At 39.4% G+C, this 16972-nt stretch overlaps 1 protein-coding gene across 2 annotated transcripts; it reads right to left on the bottom strand.

The window, feature by feature from the left end:
* Positions 1-165: 165 nt before the first annotated feature.
* tpte (transmembrane phosphatase with tensin homology) lies at positions 166-16505 on the bottom strand. Of its 2 annotated transcripts, XM_061962480.1 has the most exons (19): positions 16299-16505; positions 16036-16114; positions 15813-15893; positions 12694-12741; positions 12453-12614; positions 12154-12273; positions 11207-11306; positions 11059-11122; positions 10926-10990; positions 9196-9256; positions 8942-9023; positions 6744-6832; positions 6601-6662; positions 6456-6536; positions 3615-3720; positions 3444-3541; positions 3258-3353; positions 495-565; positions 166-413 (listed from the first exon to the last, which is right to left on the bottom strand). In XM_061962480.1, the coding sequence occupies exons 2-19, from the start codon at positions 16077-16079 to the stop codon at positions 311-313; spliced, it is 1533 nt and encodes a 510-aa protein (XP_061818464.1). In that variant the 5' UTR covers positions 16080-16114; positions 16299-16505; the 3' UTR covers positions 166-310. The 2 variants fall into 2 exon arrangements, with proteins under 2 accessions (XP_061818464.1, XP_061818465.1); XM_061962481.1 differs by lacking the exon at positions 16036-16114 and having other exon boundaries at positions 16299-16504.
* Between the last annotated feature and the right edge of the window lie 467 nt (positions 16506-16972).

The raw sequence follows: 16972 nt of genomic DNA, 5'->3' as shown, positions 1-16972 counted from the left end.
ACGCACGGCCCGCCACTGCATTTGACTCATCACTAGTGGATACTTTTAGGAACATTTAAGACTGAATTTCTAATACGAGAACATATTGAACAGGTGTATTAATAGAACAGGTAGTTGTGTATTTGCATCATTAACTTTTAATCCACAAAAAAACTGAGTCCTTGCTATTATAGAAATACTTTTTATTTCATATGTGCTCAAATTACTTTCTCTTGGTTGATTTGTGGTGACAAGTCCCGCCCACACACCCCCTACACATCTTTTACTTGTTTTGATGAACACACCCTACCTTATACATTTATTATGATTATTAGTTGTCTGAGAAGGACACAGTGATACCAAAGTCCTCCTTGTACAGGTCCCAGGTTTTGGGTTTGTGGGGGTTGTCCACTTCCTCTCTGGATAAAAACAGCCTGAAGAAAGAATCAGCCAACAATAAATCATTTTTATACTCCACATGAATACAAAATATTGCTGTAGGTGAGGAGACGTACTTGTTGTCTGTTATGAAGGAAGTATTGAACCAGAAGTAGAAGGGGACGTCTTCGTATCCTTTAGGAATACCCTGAGAAGGAAACCGTAAATAAACAGCTTTAGAAGTAATGTCATATTTACACGATTTACTATTTAATTTCAATGACTGATATTTATTATACTGGCTTTTGTACCTACCTACTGTATATCATACAATACACATTTCATTACATTTTTACCATTGTATTATAAAAAAAAAAGATTTTATATTTTATTGTATGTCTTGATAAATTGTATTTATTTTCATATTTATTATAATTTAAATACAAAAAACTTTTCTGTAGTATATTTCTTTTTTAAATTTTGTTAAAATACAGTGTTAGGGAATACAGTAAATATGGTCGGTTATATAAATTACATACCAAATTAATTAAGCTAATTTATAACCACATTATACTGTTGTATGATGATTCAAAAAATGTTACATATATGGTATCTTATTTTCATCAAACAGTTATAATTCTAAATATTTCACTACCCAACAGATATGAAAATTAACAGATTTAAAATGTGTAGCATATAATAATAATAAACGCATTAAAACATTTAACATTGTACTGCATGATAAGATCAATCTGTCTTCAAGGTAAATTATGATGTATATGTAAATGTATGATCAAAATCATATATTTACATACTGTTTAATATGTACTGTCCCTATTTTTAAAAATAAATACAATGTAAGACATCTGTGTATATTTAAGTCATTCTTATCCATCCATCTTCTTCCGTTTATCCGAGACCAAGTCGCAGAGGCAGCAGCTTAAGCAGAGAAGCCCAGACTTCCCTCTCCTCAGCGAATTCGCGGGGGACCCCGAGATATTCCTAGGCCAGCTGGGAGACAGTCTCTCCACCGTGTCCTGGGTCTTCCCCTTGATCTCCTACCGGTCAGACACCCGAGGTCGGGGGACATTCTGACCAGATGCCCGAACCACTTCATTTGGCTCCTCTCCTTTCGGCTCAGCTCCTTCTTCACCACGACGGATCGATGTAGGGTCAGCATCACTGCATACGCCACATTAATCCGCCGGTCAATCTCACGATCCACTCTTCCCTCACTCGTGAACAAGACTCCGAAGTACTTGAACTTCTCCATTTGGGGCGAGATCTCCTACCCAATCCTTTTTTGGGCGAGAACTATGGAAGTGCTGATTTTCATCCCAGTCACTTCACACTTAGCTGCAAACCGATCCTGGCCAGATGAAGCCATCAGGACCACATCATCTGCAAAAAGCACAGACCTAATCCTGCAGCCACCAAACCGGATCCCCTCAACGCCTTGACTGCGCTTAGAAATTATGTCCATAAAAGTTGTAAACTGAATCGGTGACAAATGGCAGCCTTGGCGGAGTCCAACCCTCACTGAAAACGGGTCCCACTTACAGCCGGCAATGCGGACCATGCTCTGACACTGATCATACAGGGAGCGGACCGTCACAATCAGACAGTCCGATACCCCATACTCTCGGAGCACTCCCCACAGGCCTATCCGAGGAACATGGTTAAAGGCCTTCTCCAAGCCCACAAAGCACATGTGGACTGGTTGGGCAAACTCCCATGCTTCCTCAAGAATCCTGCCGAGAGTATAGAGCTGGTCCACAGTTCCACGACCGGGAAGAAAACAACACTGAATCTAAAGTTTGACTCTCCGGCGTAGCCTCCTCTCCAGTACACCTGAGTAGACCTTACCGGGAAGGCTGAGGAGTGTGATCCCAGTTTCCTTCTTAAAAAGGAGAACCACCACCCCGGTCTTACAATCCAGAGGCACCGCCACCGGATGTCCACACAATACCGCAGAGTCTTGTCAACCAAGAAAGCCCCACAGCATCCAGAGCCTTGAGGAACTCCGGGCAGATCTCATCCACCTCTAGGGCCTTGGCACCGTGGAGCTTCTTTAACTACCTTGGCAAACTCAGCCCCAGAAATAGGAGAGCCCACCACAGAGTCCCCAGACACTGCTTCCTCATTGGAAGAAATGTTGCTGGTATTGAGGAGGTCTTCGAAGTATTTCCTTCCACTGATCTACAACATCGAGGTCAAGGTCAGCGGCACACCAACCCCACCATACACAATGTTGACAGTGCACCGCTTCTCTCAGTGCACTGCGGATGGTGGCCCTCTCGAGAAGACTGGTTCCAGAGTCCTTGCTGTGCGTTGAAGCGAGGCCGACTAGATCCAGCCGGAACTTCTCTACCTTGCGCACCAGCTCAGGCTCTTTCCCCCTCAGCAAGGTGGCGTTCCACATCCCAAGAGGTAGCTTCTGCAGCCGGCGATCGGACCGCCAAGGGTCCTGTCTTGGGTCGCCGTCCAGCTCACATAGCACCCGACTTCTATGGCCCCTCCTATGGGTGGTGAGTCCATTGGAGGGAGGACCCACGTTGCCTCCTTGGGGTGTGCCCGGCCGGGCGGTCGCCATCGAGCCTTACCTCCAGAGGGGGGTGCCGGTGACTCGCATCCGGGCGAGGGAAACCTTGGTCCTTGCTTTTGTCTTTTCATAGAAGTCTTTGAGCTGCTCTTTGTCCGGTCCCTCACCTAGGACCTGTCATGGAAGACCCTACCAGGGGCATAGAGGCCCCGGACAACATAGCTCCAAGGATCATTGGGACACGCAAACCCCTCCACCACAACAAGGTGGCAGTATTGTTATTGTTGTATTCATGTATACAGTAATATGCTGCTAAAACTGTTGTGTATGATAAATAAAAATAAATAAAAGCACTCACAGCAGTGGACTCAAACATGACCTTGACATCTCCTTGCACCACAGGGCCATCATGGAGGCTGATAACTGCTGCGTTGCTGCCCATGTCAAGAAAGACCTACAAAAAACAACAACAAAAAAAAAGGTAAAAAATTGTTCTGTCTGCACCTTTTTTTTTCCTTTTTTTTTTTTTTTATACAAGACTTACCGAGCAGTTGTTTTGTGTGGCGCACGCACACTGAAACACAAGCTCCTTCCTCACCACGATCTTCACCTTCAGGTCGCTGCCGTCCCCTCGACCCACACCTGAGGAGGAGAGTGAAGATGGCGCCTCTCAGACACAGTCATCATGGCGTCATGGTCGCTAAGGTTTATGGACCTGCTATGGAGTGGATGCGGATGCTCTTGATCCTCAGGCTTTTTGGAGGAGGAAGCTGCCGGTTGAATTTAGTCTTCAAGACCTCGTAATACCCCACGTATCTGCTCTGTAGTACACACAAAAGACATCACTTTTTTTCTACTACTTCATGTGCATAGAGGATCACAATCTAAGTATTTGTAGCATAAATTATCAACTAACTACTCAGCATGCACACAGTTAACATTGCTAATGTTGGTCAATAGCATGCTATCTTTTTAGCAATGTTTGCAGGTAATCATCTCAGAATTATACAGTATAGTACTTGACACATGCTAACTGTTAGCATGCTAGCTTTTTTGGCATGGTATCAGAATCAGAAATACTTTAATAATCCCTGAGGGGAAATTAAGATTTTCATATACACCTCAGTCATATATGTTGGTACTTGAAGCATATTGTATTGTCAAAATGTTAATTTTAGCATGTTAACCTTTGTTGCTGTTTTTACAGGTATACATGTCAGTCATATTTTGTCCCTTAACTGTTTGCATGTAAGCATGCAAACATTAACTAACATGCTAGCTTTTTTGCAAAATTTTGCAAGTATACATCTCAGTCATATATTTTGGTACTTTAATTCATGCTTCCTGTTGGAATACTACTATTACTAATACTAATGTTAGCATGTCAGCATTATTTAACTATTTTTTTTTTAAACTATTTTGCAGGTATACATCTCAGTTATATACGTTGGTACTTGACACTTGCTAACTGTTGGCATGCTAACATTTCATTCATAGTTATATACCTACGAGTCATATTTTTTGTTACTTGGTGTCTAGCATTTCAGTTATTTTTTCAGCATTCACATGCAATTTCAACTGTCAAAAATAACCTGTCTAAAACTTCCAACATCGTCAAAATAAAAATGTTTGCACAGCTCAGCAACAGAACGAATGTTGTAACAGCCATGAGGAAGAAACTGCCTCGTCAGCATTAATACAGCGCATCCGGAAAGTTATCACTTTTTCCACATTTTGTTACAGCCTTATTCCAAAATGGAATAAATTCATTTTTGTCCTTACAATTCTACACACAATACCCCATAATGACAATTATACTTTTTTGGTTTATTTATTAAAAATAAAAACAAAATCACATGTACATAAGTATTCAGATCCCTTGCTCAATACGTTGTTGATCCACCTTTGGATGCAATTACAGCCTCAAGTCTTTTTGAATAAGATGCCACAAGCTTGGCACACCTATCTTTGGGCAGTTTTGCCCATTCCTCTTTGCAGCACCTCTCAGGATCCATCAGGTTGGATGAGAAGTGTTGGTTTACATTGCTGCATTCATATTTTCCTCTATACTGCAGTTCCTGCCACTGAAAAACTTCCCCCCAGCATGATGCTGCCACCACCATGCTTCACTGTAGGGATGGTATTGGCCTGGTGATGAGCGGTGCCTGGTTTCCTCCTAACATGATGCCTGGCATTCACACCAAAGAGTTCAATCTTTGTCTCATCAGACCAGATAATTTTCTTTCTCATGGTCAGAGTCTTTCAGGTCCATTTTGGCAAACCTTTTACGAAGAAATGGCTTCCCTGCGGCCAGTTTACCATACAGGCCTGATTGGTGGTTTGCTGCAGAGATGGTTGTCCTTCTGGAAGATTCTCTGTAGCTGTAGCTCTGACAGAGTGACCATCGGGTTCTTGGTCACCTCCATAACTAGACTGAGATGAATGCAGCAATGTACAGAGACATCCTGGATGAAAACCAACACTTCTTATCCAACCTGATGAAGCTTAGAGGTGCTGCAAAGAGGAATGGGCAAAACTGCCCAAAGATACTGTAGGTGTGCCAAGCATGTGGCATCGTATTCAAAAATACTTGGGGCTGTAATTGCTGCCAAAGGTGCATCAACAAAGTATTGAGCAAGAGGTCTGAATACTTACGTACATGTGATTTTGTTTGTTTTTAATAAATTAACAAAAAAACTAAACAATTGTCACTGTATTGTTTTTTTTAGTTTAAACATATGTGCAAAACATTCTTAAAAAAAAACAAAACAAAAAAAAAAAAAAAAAAAACTTTTTACATTGTCATTATGGGATATTGTGTGTAAAATTTAGAGAACAAAAATGAATTTATTCCATTTTGGCATAAGGCTGTAATATAACAAAATGTGGAAAAAATGAAGTGCTGGGAATACTTTCCAGCTGCACGGTAGCATAAATTAGTTCATTGTAAATTGTAGTTTCACGCCAGCAGCTGAGTAGCAACATTTTATAGCACATGCCGAGGTAGGTAATGTTGGTGTCATGAGCTGGCTGCACGCTGCCGCCTGTCTGCTTTTTGTTGCAGTGACGGGTTTCTCGGTCACGAGGCGGAGACAGCTGCACACACACCTGATACTGCAGTCCCTTCATTCAGCACCATTAGATTCTTGATGGTTCACCCTTCCAGTTGTGTTCATCTCCTCTGCGTTGGCTTCACTCACGCTTCTCATGTAGTGGTAACTCTTTCCACCGTGTTGTGGCAACTGTTTCCTCTCTACACCTTTTGTGTGCGTTTTTGTTTTTTCCACACCTTTTGTGTGTGTCCTTAGTTGGTTTTCCTTAATCCTTTTTAAGAGCTCTTTTTGTTCTTATATTCTTATTTCTTCTCTGCGGTGGGGTCCTACTCCAGCTAAAGCCGATCTTGACAGTTGGATTCTTCAAAATGCAAAAATATGGGGGTTGCCTGCAGCCAATTTTGCACAAGGCTGTAATGTATAATTTTTCTGTGGTACAGTAAAACCATCATGGCTTCAAGTGTCATGAAAAAGATATCTGAACAGAAACAAAACGGTCTTACCTGAGAGGGAGTCTCCACTCCTTGAAACTTGGAGCTTCGACTCTTGTCCGTCCTCCTTTCCCCAAAATACTCCAGACTGTCCTGGTAAAGAATGAAAAGACTTCAGCGGATTAAAGATGTCAAATTTCAACATGCTAGTCTATACCTGCGCATTCTCAAACTGGTCACTGTCAATGAGCCAGGTGCACACCAGAGTACCAGTACGGCCTGTAGAGCAGAGGTAGCACAACCTTTTTTCCACTTACTGCACACAAAACACACCAAAACAAGCCTAAAATGAGAAATTACCTTTCCCTCCTTTGCAGTGAATAGCGATGACGTTTTTGGGATCAGCTGACATCCACTCTCTCACACTGGCTGTATATTTCAACATGTCCCTGAAGCGCGCGCACGCCCACACACACACACGCACACACACACGCACAAACGAGCACACAATCAGAACAAGCATTGCCTGTCATTTGTAACGCTCCATAAAAATCATCCACCTTGCATATGTTCTATGTTATATTTAGACATCTGCAAAAAAATAAAAATAATAATACTTTAACGAACAATAAAAACATGTAAAATCCAGAATACCAATTATATCAAATTCAGGGATGGATTACATTAAAAAAATAATATATTGAATTATTTTGTTCAATTACTCTGCTTCATTGAACGGCATATATTTTGAAATTGTTGTTTACGACACTTTAAATTTATTTGTGTGAGTGACAGGAAGAAAAGCTCTGGCTCGCTTGAGAAAACTAATTTTGCGCCAAATACATTTTGTTTTGTTGTACTCTTATTTTTTTTTACCGTAATGCTGGATTATGGTTATGGTATTAGTTCATTACGTTACAATATGTCACATCAGATTTTTTCAGTTAATCATTACATGTCATAAAATGTGTAGGTAGAAGAGCTTATTCAACCCTACCCGTTATTTCACAGCGATTTCTAACGCATTTCTTTGTTCACTTCCTGTACTCAGTCTGGAACACAAATGGTTCATGGTTTGAGTTTATTTCGAACATGCATACAATTACAACATGATACATCACAATTTCAAGTTTCTCTTTTCAACATGTTCAAAAAGGAAAAGGAATAAGCAGATCTTTTTTAATCCTACCCCTTTTCCATTACATAGCAATTGCTAACACTGGTGTTCACTTCCTGTTCTCAATTTGTTTACAATATATTCCATAAATAATTAAATACAATAAAAAAACAACAAAAGAAATAATAAACAGTGAAATAAGTTGTATTCCATATAGTGAGACGAATAAGATTATCAATCAATTCAAAATGTTTATCATGGTTCTTCTTCTTGGTATTTTGTAAACACTAAGTTGAGTTTGAACAGTTTCTTAAATTAGATATTAGTACATTGTTTGATTTCTTTACCTAATCCATTGCATCATTTCATTTCACACACTGATATACTAAAGGTTTAAGTGTTCTACGTGCATTCAAATGTTTTAAGTTACATTTTTCTCTGAGGTTATATTTCTCTTTTGTTAAGAATTGTTGTACGTTCTTGTGTAACAGGTTATAGTTTGTCTTGTGCATAAATATCAGCTGTTTGCAAATTCACTATATTGTTAAATTTTAATATTTTTGATTCAATCAATAAAAGGGTTTGTATGTTCTCTATATCCAACTTTATGTATTATTGTAACTGACCTCTTTTGTAACACGGTTAGTGACTGAAGCGTACTTTTGTAGTTATCTTTACAAACAAATAATGATGGAAAAAAATACTTCTTTAAAAGGTTGTAATTCACATAATGAGATGCGCAAAGTTGTCTCATTAGGAGGAGATAAACGTTTCTAAACAAATTCCCAGACTTTGCAATGCAATTTAAAGGGCACCTTTTATGCATAACCAACTACTCTTACCTATTGATATCTGCTGTTGTGTCTTTGGGATCTACATAAGTCCTGAAAATTTGAAATCAAACCGTGGAGGCACTGTGAAGATATCTATAAAACAATCTAGCCTTCCTTCATACTTGCCAAAAACGTCACACAAAGAAGGACATTCCAAACAGCTTCTTTGCAGTGTGTGACGTCTGCAGATTATCTATAGATTATAGAAATGTACCCAGAATGCCTCACGCATGTTCGCCATTGTAGTCCGCGCTATAGTCAATAAACTCCTCCGTTTTCTCTATCCTGTTGTGGGGCAGACTGGCTCGTACATGCACATCCATCCTTCACTATTGCCGTTTCTAATACAAAGTAGCATACAGTTCTAACGCTACAAAGCAAAAAACTACAACAAAGATAGCTGGGAAAAGAGGCAGTCGAAATGGAGGCACGTAAATAAGACCGCCCACAAAACAGCGCATCCTGAAGAGACGGTCAGAAAGTGGCTTGAAAATGGTCTGTAAAACATAATCTATGCAAAATGTTGACCAAAGAACCACCATTACATGTTATGTAGACCACAAAGAAGTGTTTTAAATGTAGGAAAAAATCATAATATGACCCCTCACTCTAAAGAAGGTACGTTGTGGTCATCTATGAACACTCGTTCCACCCTGTAGTGGAAGAACTGAGGGTCGTAGCCTTTCTCACCTGACAAAACAAGCATACAAAACAAGATTAGAGGGGTCTGTTTCCCAAACTTCATAAAATTTTATTTTCAGCAAATTTCTTCTGTGTGTTTGTGTGAAAGATAGAGTCTGGTCGTCTATGACCATGCAGTTCTCATTTTGTCTGCGTGGGACAACAAGTGATGCAAACTTACTGCAAAGGTTGTAGACTCTGTAATGGCCGTCATGTTTGGTGTCCAGGAACCTCGCCACTTCCTGTGAGCAAAAATCAAAGCTTGGAATTACTTTTTTACTGACATATTGCACTTTGCGGAGCTTCAGCAGCCTGTAAAAGTCTGCATTTTAACGCCTTTTGTCTGTCGATGCCGTTCACACAGAACTAAAGCAAATGGACGAACCTGAAAGCCAGGACTGCAATTTCCCAGCTTTGGCTAAAGCAACAGAGCCGTGGGTATCAAACGTTGTACTTTTTAGTTACTGACCTAATTCTGTTGGTCTGATAGAGTACCGATAGACATAAAATCAACTGATACCACATTTGGATACCTTTGTTGCACGTAACGTCACTTCCGGTTGCAGACTCGGCACCTGGCAGATAAACCGGCATATTCATAGCGGACTGCTGCTAGGTAATGTTACAATTTTCCATGCCAACAAAACAAGTATGCCTGATAAAAAGCGCTCAAAAGTATGAATCCACTTTTCTATATGCACTACCTCAATGCTAATTTACATTGGCTTTGCCATACACATGCTGATAAGCATTAGAGATTTCACATGGCAATTTTAACACCTCCAAATTTAGTAATGAAAACTACAACTAAAATGCCTGTTACAATCAAACATCTGGTATGTCATAAGTACAATACTTACAGTACAAACACTTTGTAGGGCTCAATAAAAGACAAGAGAGGCACATTCAACTTAAAAAGGCAAAGACTACTTTCTGACTATGACAAAACACAGAACAAACTGACATGAATGCATACTTGCAAATGAGACTCAGAAGTGTACGAAAGCAAGATATAACTGGACGGTACAGTTACTTTCAGCTCACTGTTAAATGTTAAATAAAATTGTGATTTTATTATTTAAAAAGCATAAGAATAGCGCTGAAGCACCAATTTTGTGGAGACTTTGTGAAAGAGGCTTTGTTTTTATCTAAGGGTGCGTATTTTACGCAACTGGACTGCGCAGATTGTCTTAGAAAATATCTGCCTCCAGTTCATCACATCATGCTCATAGACTTAGATTGGACAGTTCTAGTCTGAGGGGAAGGTGTTGGATCCAATGTATTTATCCTCCAACATAGCGGTATCCCCCAATAATCGCTAAAGTACACTTAGGAATACTTGTTGAGGGTGGAGCAAGACACACTGTCTGTTGAATAATCGATAATGACAAAAGTAGAATTCCAAGTGCGGTTTCTGCAGTGTTTACTGTTTCAGACTGTGCTATGGTGAACTGAATTGGAAAAATATGGTATAATCCACGTTACTACCGTAAATTCCAGACTGTAAGCCGCTACTTTGTTCCTACATTGTGAACCCTGCGGCTTACAAATTCCTCGTTAAACTCACCAAGACATCACCGTGGGGTTATTGAGTCTATTTAACTGATTGGAGAGCTAGCTTCAACAGCTAGTGGGTCCATGACAATGACTTCAGTTTTGTTTGATCAGCCGTTTGGAAACAAAGGTATGCAAATAAACATATTTCTGTGTAAATAACTAATTTCGCAACATATATATCTGCTGCTAATATATGGAAAATATACTTTTTCCCTAAAATTTAGTGGGTGCAGCTGATATACTGGTGCGCTCTATAGTCCGGAAAATAAGGTAGTTTGTGGATTATTTTTGTAACTTTTGCCTTTTTTTGACCATAGAACCATGCTCAGTGGAAATAGGGCGGAACTGTCGTACCTTGATTGGGTTCCTGTAGAAGGACTGCTTCCCAGATGAAGGGAAAGACATGGCAATGACTCGGTCTAAGACGACAAGAGGAAGCGTGAGACAGAACGTCAATCAGCTGCATGCTAAGCTACGTTGGTCCTACCTGTGACATAGGTGAGGTCGAGGTCAAAACCGTCCTTCTGATAGCGCCGCTTGTTCTCTGAGACCTAAAAAAGATGTACACAATGTCCTCTACCTTGCGTCTACTCACTCTATATTTACTCATTCTATGTCTGCTCACTCTTGCTTACCATCCTCCTTGTGACTTTCTCCAACTCTTTCTTCTGGGCCGCAAGCCTGAACAGTCTCACCAGAATTATAATCCTCAAGAAGCGCAGAAAGCTGACCACCCTGGAGGACGAAATGACAACAAAGAAAATATTGACAGACATACTTTAAACAAATATATAAATAAAGCACTTAAAAACGAGAATGTAAGCGAAACTTTAGTTTCAAGACCGGTTGGAGAAATAATATTTTTAGGACAAAAAAAACAAAGAAACTGAGGCGTCTCTCTGTTGTGACTGCATTGCTTTAGGACACTGGTGTAAGTGACAGGAAGAAAAGCTCCAACTCACTTGGGAAAAATCCCTACCTGTTGGTTTGCATACATAAATGTCTAGACCTCACAATCAATAGTTTTTAATATTTGTACCTTGAAAACGAATATTTGAACCTAACCCCCTGGATATGCTATTATTGACATCATTATGCAGTTTTCCAAGGTTCTCCAATAGCTTTCAGCTACTCAGTTACACTTAGTAGTATTGGTTTTACTAAGTATCATTAGTTACGACAAAGAGTGTTTTTAATGTGTTACATACAGAAGGGAATCTTTTATGTACATTATAGATTTATATTTTATATTTTAAAAGCAAAAATGTTGACCACTTCAAAGCATTCATTATTAAATTTGGATTATAATTCATCAATAAATAATAAAAGATTTATTACTTCAAACTATAATGAAAGATTTTAACGTGAAAATATTAAAACTAAATAAATCATTCACAAAGTCAAATCATCACAGGTCACAGTCAAGCAAAATCAAAACAGAGCGTTATTATCTTTGTAAAATACAGGATTTTGGGTACACATCTTTGTTTTGGTGCGGGTATATCTAATGAAGTGTTCAGTGTGTGTATTTCCACTAATGAGGTCATAAACTAAATCAATGGAGTTATTTTGATTGGTGTACCTGGGAATGAGGTTGGCCCCTGACAGGTCAGTGAAGGTGTAGCTTATGGTGACCACCAGTGTGACGACCACAACACAGGCGTCAATGATGTTCAGCTTGGAGCCAAAATACACTTTAAACCTTCCAAATCAGGAGGAGAAAAAAGTTAAATGTCTTTTTAAAAAGTCTCCAATTCCTGTAACATTTAACAGCAGATTCCTGGGGGAGATTTCATTTCCTGCACAACTTCCTCATTGGTAACTTCCTCTTCCACAGCCAATCAGAAGCGCTCATACAGTTCATCTTCTTGACTACGTTACCCTTCCACGTAGAGCCTGAGGAGAACGTCGGCCAGGAAGAAGAAGGAGATGACGAGGGACACCGTCTCCAGAGAGTTTCCAACCCCTCTGCTCCTGGCTGGCAGGGAAATGTCCACGATGACCAGCACGATGTCAACGAGGATCAGTACTACTCCAAATACACTGAGCCAGAATGAAAAGACTTCAATATTACCCTTAGAAATTAGATAGTACTACTTCAAATGTTTCAAAAGACACTGACCGGAATCCAAAGGACATAACAAAGGGAGTAATCTTCTTCCGGATATTGCTGCAAAATGAGAGAAGATCTTCATTTTTAGCATTTTACCATTATAATCTCCAAAGTCAAAAATAATCTGTTCTGTTTAATGTCACACCATTTATTATGAGAAAACAAAATTTCTGAAAATGTCATGTTTTTAATTGTGTTTTTTCATATAATTCAGCTCAATAAAACTATAAAAAAAAATACTTCCTGCAGGTGCTAAAATGATAGATTGTTTTGTGTGTTTTAAACAATAAATACATAATAAAAACATCTGGTAACCTCCCCCTTCACTATTCTTCACTTTTTTATATGTGTCTTTTAACCTTAGTAAATGGTTAATATAATCATGTAAGAAAGTGAAACAAAAGCAGTATGTTTACACTAGTTAAACAACCTCTACTGTATGTAAGGGCTGTGTAGACCTACTGCAAAAACAAGAGTTGAAGATCCTCTATATGACAGCTGATGTTTTCAAGAACAGACTGAAAAAATGTCTGTCAAAGATTATCTAAACAACAAAAGCACACTTCTATTTTTAAAGGTTCTACAGTAAAAGGGTAAGTAAAAGATTGTCTATTTGACAGGACAACTTTGTTGTTATTAAATAACTGACTCAAAAAGAATGTCTGTTGAAAAGCCTCTACAGAACAGAAGCGCACTCCTTTTTTTAAAGGACTTACACATATCAAAAGATCCTATATGACAGGAACACTTTGCTGTTTGTGAGAACCGACTGAAAACATGTCTGACAAAGACTATTTATATTGGAGAAGCACTGCTGTTTTTAAGGACGTACTGCAAAAATGTGAGTCAAAGATCCTACTTATAAGACAACTCGGTTTTTAATAACTGACTAAAAAGTGTTTGTCACAGATTATTCATGAGAGAGAAGCACACTTATATTTTCAAAGGACCCAATGCAAAAATGTGTGTCAAAGATCCTCTATATAACCGGACCAATCTGCTGTTTTTAACAACAGACTCAACTAAGTCTCAAAAAATGATCTAAGGGAGAGAAGCATACAGTAGGTAAGGGATTCATTTGGCCCTATTTCCTGGTTGGAACTCATGTGAGAGGAAACACGGGTCAGTTAATCATTTTGCAAGGCAGTCTACTGAACATTATGTAAAGCACCACTCTACATAGCAACTGACGCTGTAGTCAACGTTGGAATTAAAACTTAAACATTTTGAGATAATCAACACTCTACTGCCGTCTGGCAGTAGTGAAAGGTAGCTAGTGCAACCCCCCCAATTTGTCACGTCTCATGTGTCAGGTAAACTGACGAATGGGGCCATAGGATGTCTTTTTGTTATTTTTTGTGATGTGTAATTTCTATTGTTTAAATGTACAGCAGTGACAATGAATTTCCCCAAGGGGACCAATAAATCTAAATCTAATCTAAATATAAATCCCCTTCCTACTGTACTTGTATTTTTAAAAAGGACCTAATAGCAAAACGTGAGTCAAAGAACCTACACATGACGGGACCATTTTGCTGTTTTTAAAACCCGCCACGCTCCCAACAAATGTCAATTTAAAAGATCTTTTATATGGGAGAAGTATTCTGCTGTTTTTAAGAACAGACCAACAAAAAATGTCCGTCAAAGGTCCTTTATATGACAGGACCATTTAGCTGTTTTTAAAAATGGACTCAGAAAATGTCTGTCAAAAATTCTCTATGAGAGAGAAGCACACTTCGGCACACTACTGCTAAAAACACAAGTCAAAGATCCTCTATATGACAGCAAGACTAAAAAAATGCATGTCGACATTTCTTCATATTGGAGAAGCATGATGTTGTTGTCAAGGACTTACTGCAAAAATGGGTGTCAAAGATCCTCTATATTTGTAATTTCTTATAAATTTGACGGACATCTGGTCTTACTCGCGAGCATTAGCTTACAGCTAGCGATGGCCAATCCTCTGTTTTCTAAGCAAGGGAAAGAAGAAAGTGAGTGTGAAGGACAGTGCTGAGAAAAAGAAGTGGATGTCCCATCCATCCATTTTCTACCCCTTATCCCTTTCGGGGTCGCGGGGGGGTCACTGGAGCCTATCTCAGCTGCATTCGGGCGGAAGGCGGGGTACACCCTGGACAAGTCGCCACCTCATCACAGGGCCAACACATATAGACAGACAACATTCACACACTAGGGCCAATTTAGTGTTGCCAATCAACCTATCCCTAGGTGCATGTCTTTGGTGGTGGGAGGAAGCCGGAGTACCCGGAGGGAACCCACGCAGTCATGGGGAGAACATGCAAACTCCACACAGAAAGATCCCGAGCGCAAGATCGAACCCAGGACCTTCGTATTGTGAGGCAGACGCACTAACCCCTCTGCCTCTGTAGTTGACTTGATGAAGCAGTTGAAGTGTGGCACCACTAGCCTGGATCATACCGACACCAGCCAAGAATATTAAAATAATATCTAAATGACGGACATTTATCCATGAAAATATGGAGAAGCTGCTGAGTCGGCTGAAAGGAGATACCGTGGAAGTCCACTCTCCAAGATGCTGTACATCATAATGGGGACGGCGTGGCGAAATTGGGAGAGTGGCTGTGCCAGCAATCTGAGGGTTACTGGTTCAATACCCACCTTCTACCATCCTAGTCACATCCGTTGTGTCCTTGAACACAACGGATGTTCCTGATGGGCCTGGTTAGCGCCGTGCATGGCAGCTCCCGCCATCAGTGTGTGAATGTGTGTGTGAATGGGTGAATGTGGAAAATAGTGTCAAAGCGCTTTGATTTCCTTAAAAAGGTCGAAAAGCGCTATACAAGTACGACCCATTTACATTATTATTATTGCATTATTTCATAAAACTACTGTAATTGTTCGTGGTACTTTCTATTCTATTGTTTTTCATACAATGTTTCTTATCTAAAAGTTTGTTTTTCTTTTTAAAAAGGCATGTTACAAGTGGAAATGATTCAAGCAACAATTAAATTGATTTAAATTTATTTGAGGTACAAGTGTTTTGAGTTAAGAGCTCCGTCACAGAACCATTTAAACTTGTAAGTTGAGATAATACTGTATAATAAATTGTATGTTGGTATATGAAATATTATATGACATATTGTACTCACTGGTAGATGGTGTCAGGTGCCACTGCATCATCCCTCCCATCATCAATCTCCACTTTAGCATCATCCATCCTTGCAACACTCCTAAAAATCAATAATAAAAGAAGAAAAAAAAAATTCAAAAAGTCCCACATAAAAGGGTTGAAAGATCAAACAGTGCAGTGAAAAAAAGACACAGGCACGAATAAAAAGGTTAATGTTTCCCGTGTGAGGTAAGTGTTCTCACCCATTCACACCTGAATCCGAACCCGGGCTGAAGTGGACCGACATGACTTAAAAAGTAGTTTGCTGTGGACGTCAAGTGTCTACAAGAGCAGCGTGCAAAGATGTATTTACCAAAAAAGTACAAAGTAGCAGCGAAAAAGGAGTACAACGTCACGTAAAGCAGCACAAATGTTAATTATCAGGAATAAGTGGGGGGGAAAATAGAGGAATTAATCAGCATGCGGAATAAAGTGGAATTCTTCTTCCTCCTCCTCGGCTGCTTACCGTTGGCGCTGACATTCGGCACAACAAGCACCGGGAATCAGTCTTGTGACTTCTCACCGAGACAAAGGAAGACGGTTCAAAGGTTAAACGAACGGTTTGTGTTCTCTTCATCCACTCCTCTTTTTTTCTGCAAACGTAGCGGGTTTTTTTTGTCTTTGGGACTTCCTGGATTTTTTTTCTCTGCTCATCTCGTGCAGTAAAAAAAATGGCAGCTCCTCCTCCTCTTCTTTTGCACATCTGGTTCTAATTACTACACAGAAATGTTTTTTAAAACGCTTTAAATTTAACGAAAGTCTTTCATTTTACTGCATTTAGTATAGCCTTGTTTGTTATTACGTATTTGTTTGTTTATTCAAAAGTGGGATATGTTTGTGGCCATCTTCTGATTTACTTATTAGTACATTTGAATATAAGTGGACACACCATGTTTACTTTATTTTAATTTTATTGAGACATCTGGATTAGTGTGACTAAATGTAGACCCACCATTTGTATTTTCATTATTTCAATATCTGTAAATACCCTTTTTTTTTTGTTCTTTTTTCAAATCTAATCAAATTCATTTTATTGTAGTTATTAATTGGCAGGTTCAGATGAATGTGTATAGTAGTGGATCCATCAATTTTAGTTTATTTTTTATTTCAGATCTGGGGAATGGTCAGGGCGCTTAAGTA

Source organism: Nerophis lumbriciformis, linkage group LG09, assembly GCF_033978685.3.
Source record: "Nerophis lumbriciformis linkage group LG09, RoL_Nlum_v2.1, whole genome shotgun sequence".
Lineage (NCBI taxonomy): Eukaryota > Metazoa > Chordata > Actinopteri > Syngnathiformes > Syngnathidae > Nerophis > Nerophis lumbriciformis.
The sequence above is the reverse complement of the archived record's forward strand: the minus strand, read 5'-3'. Positions and strand labels throughout refer to the sequence as shown.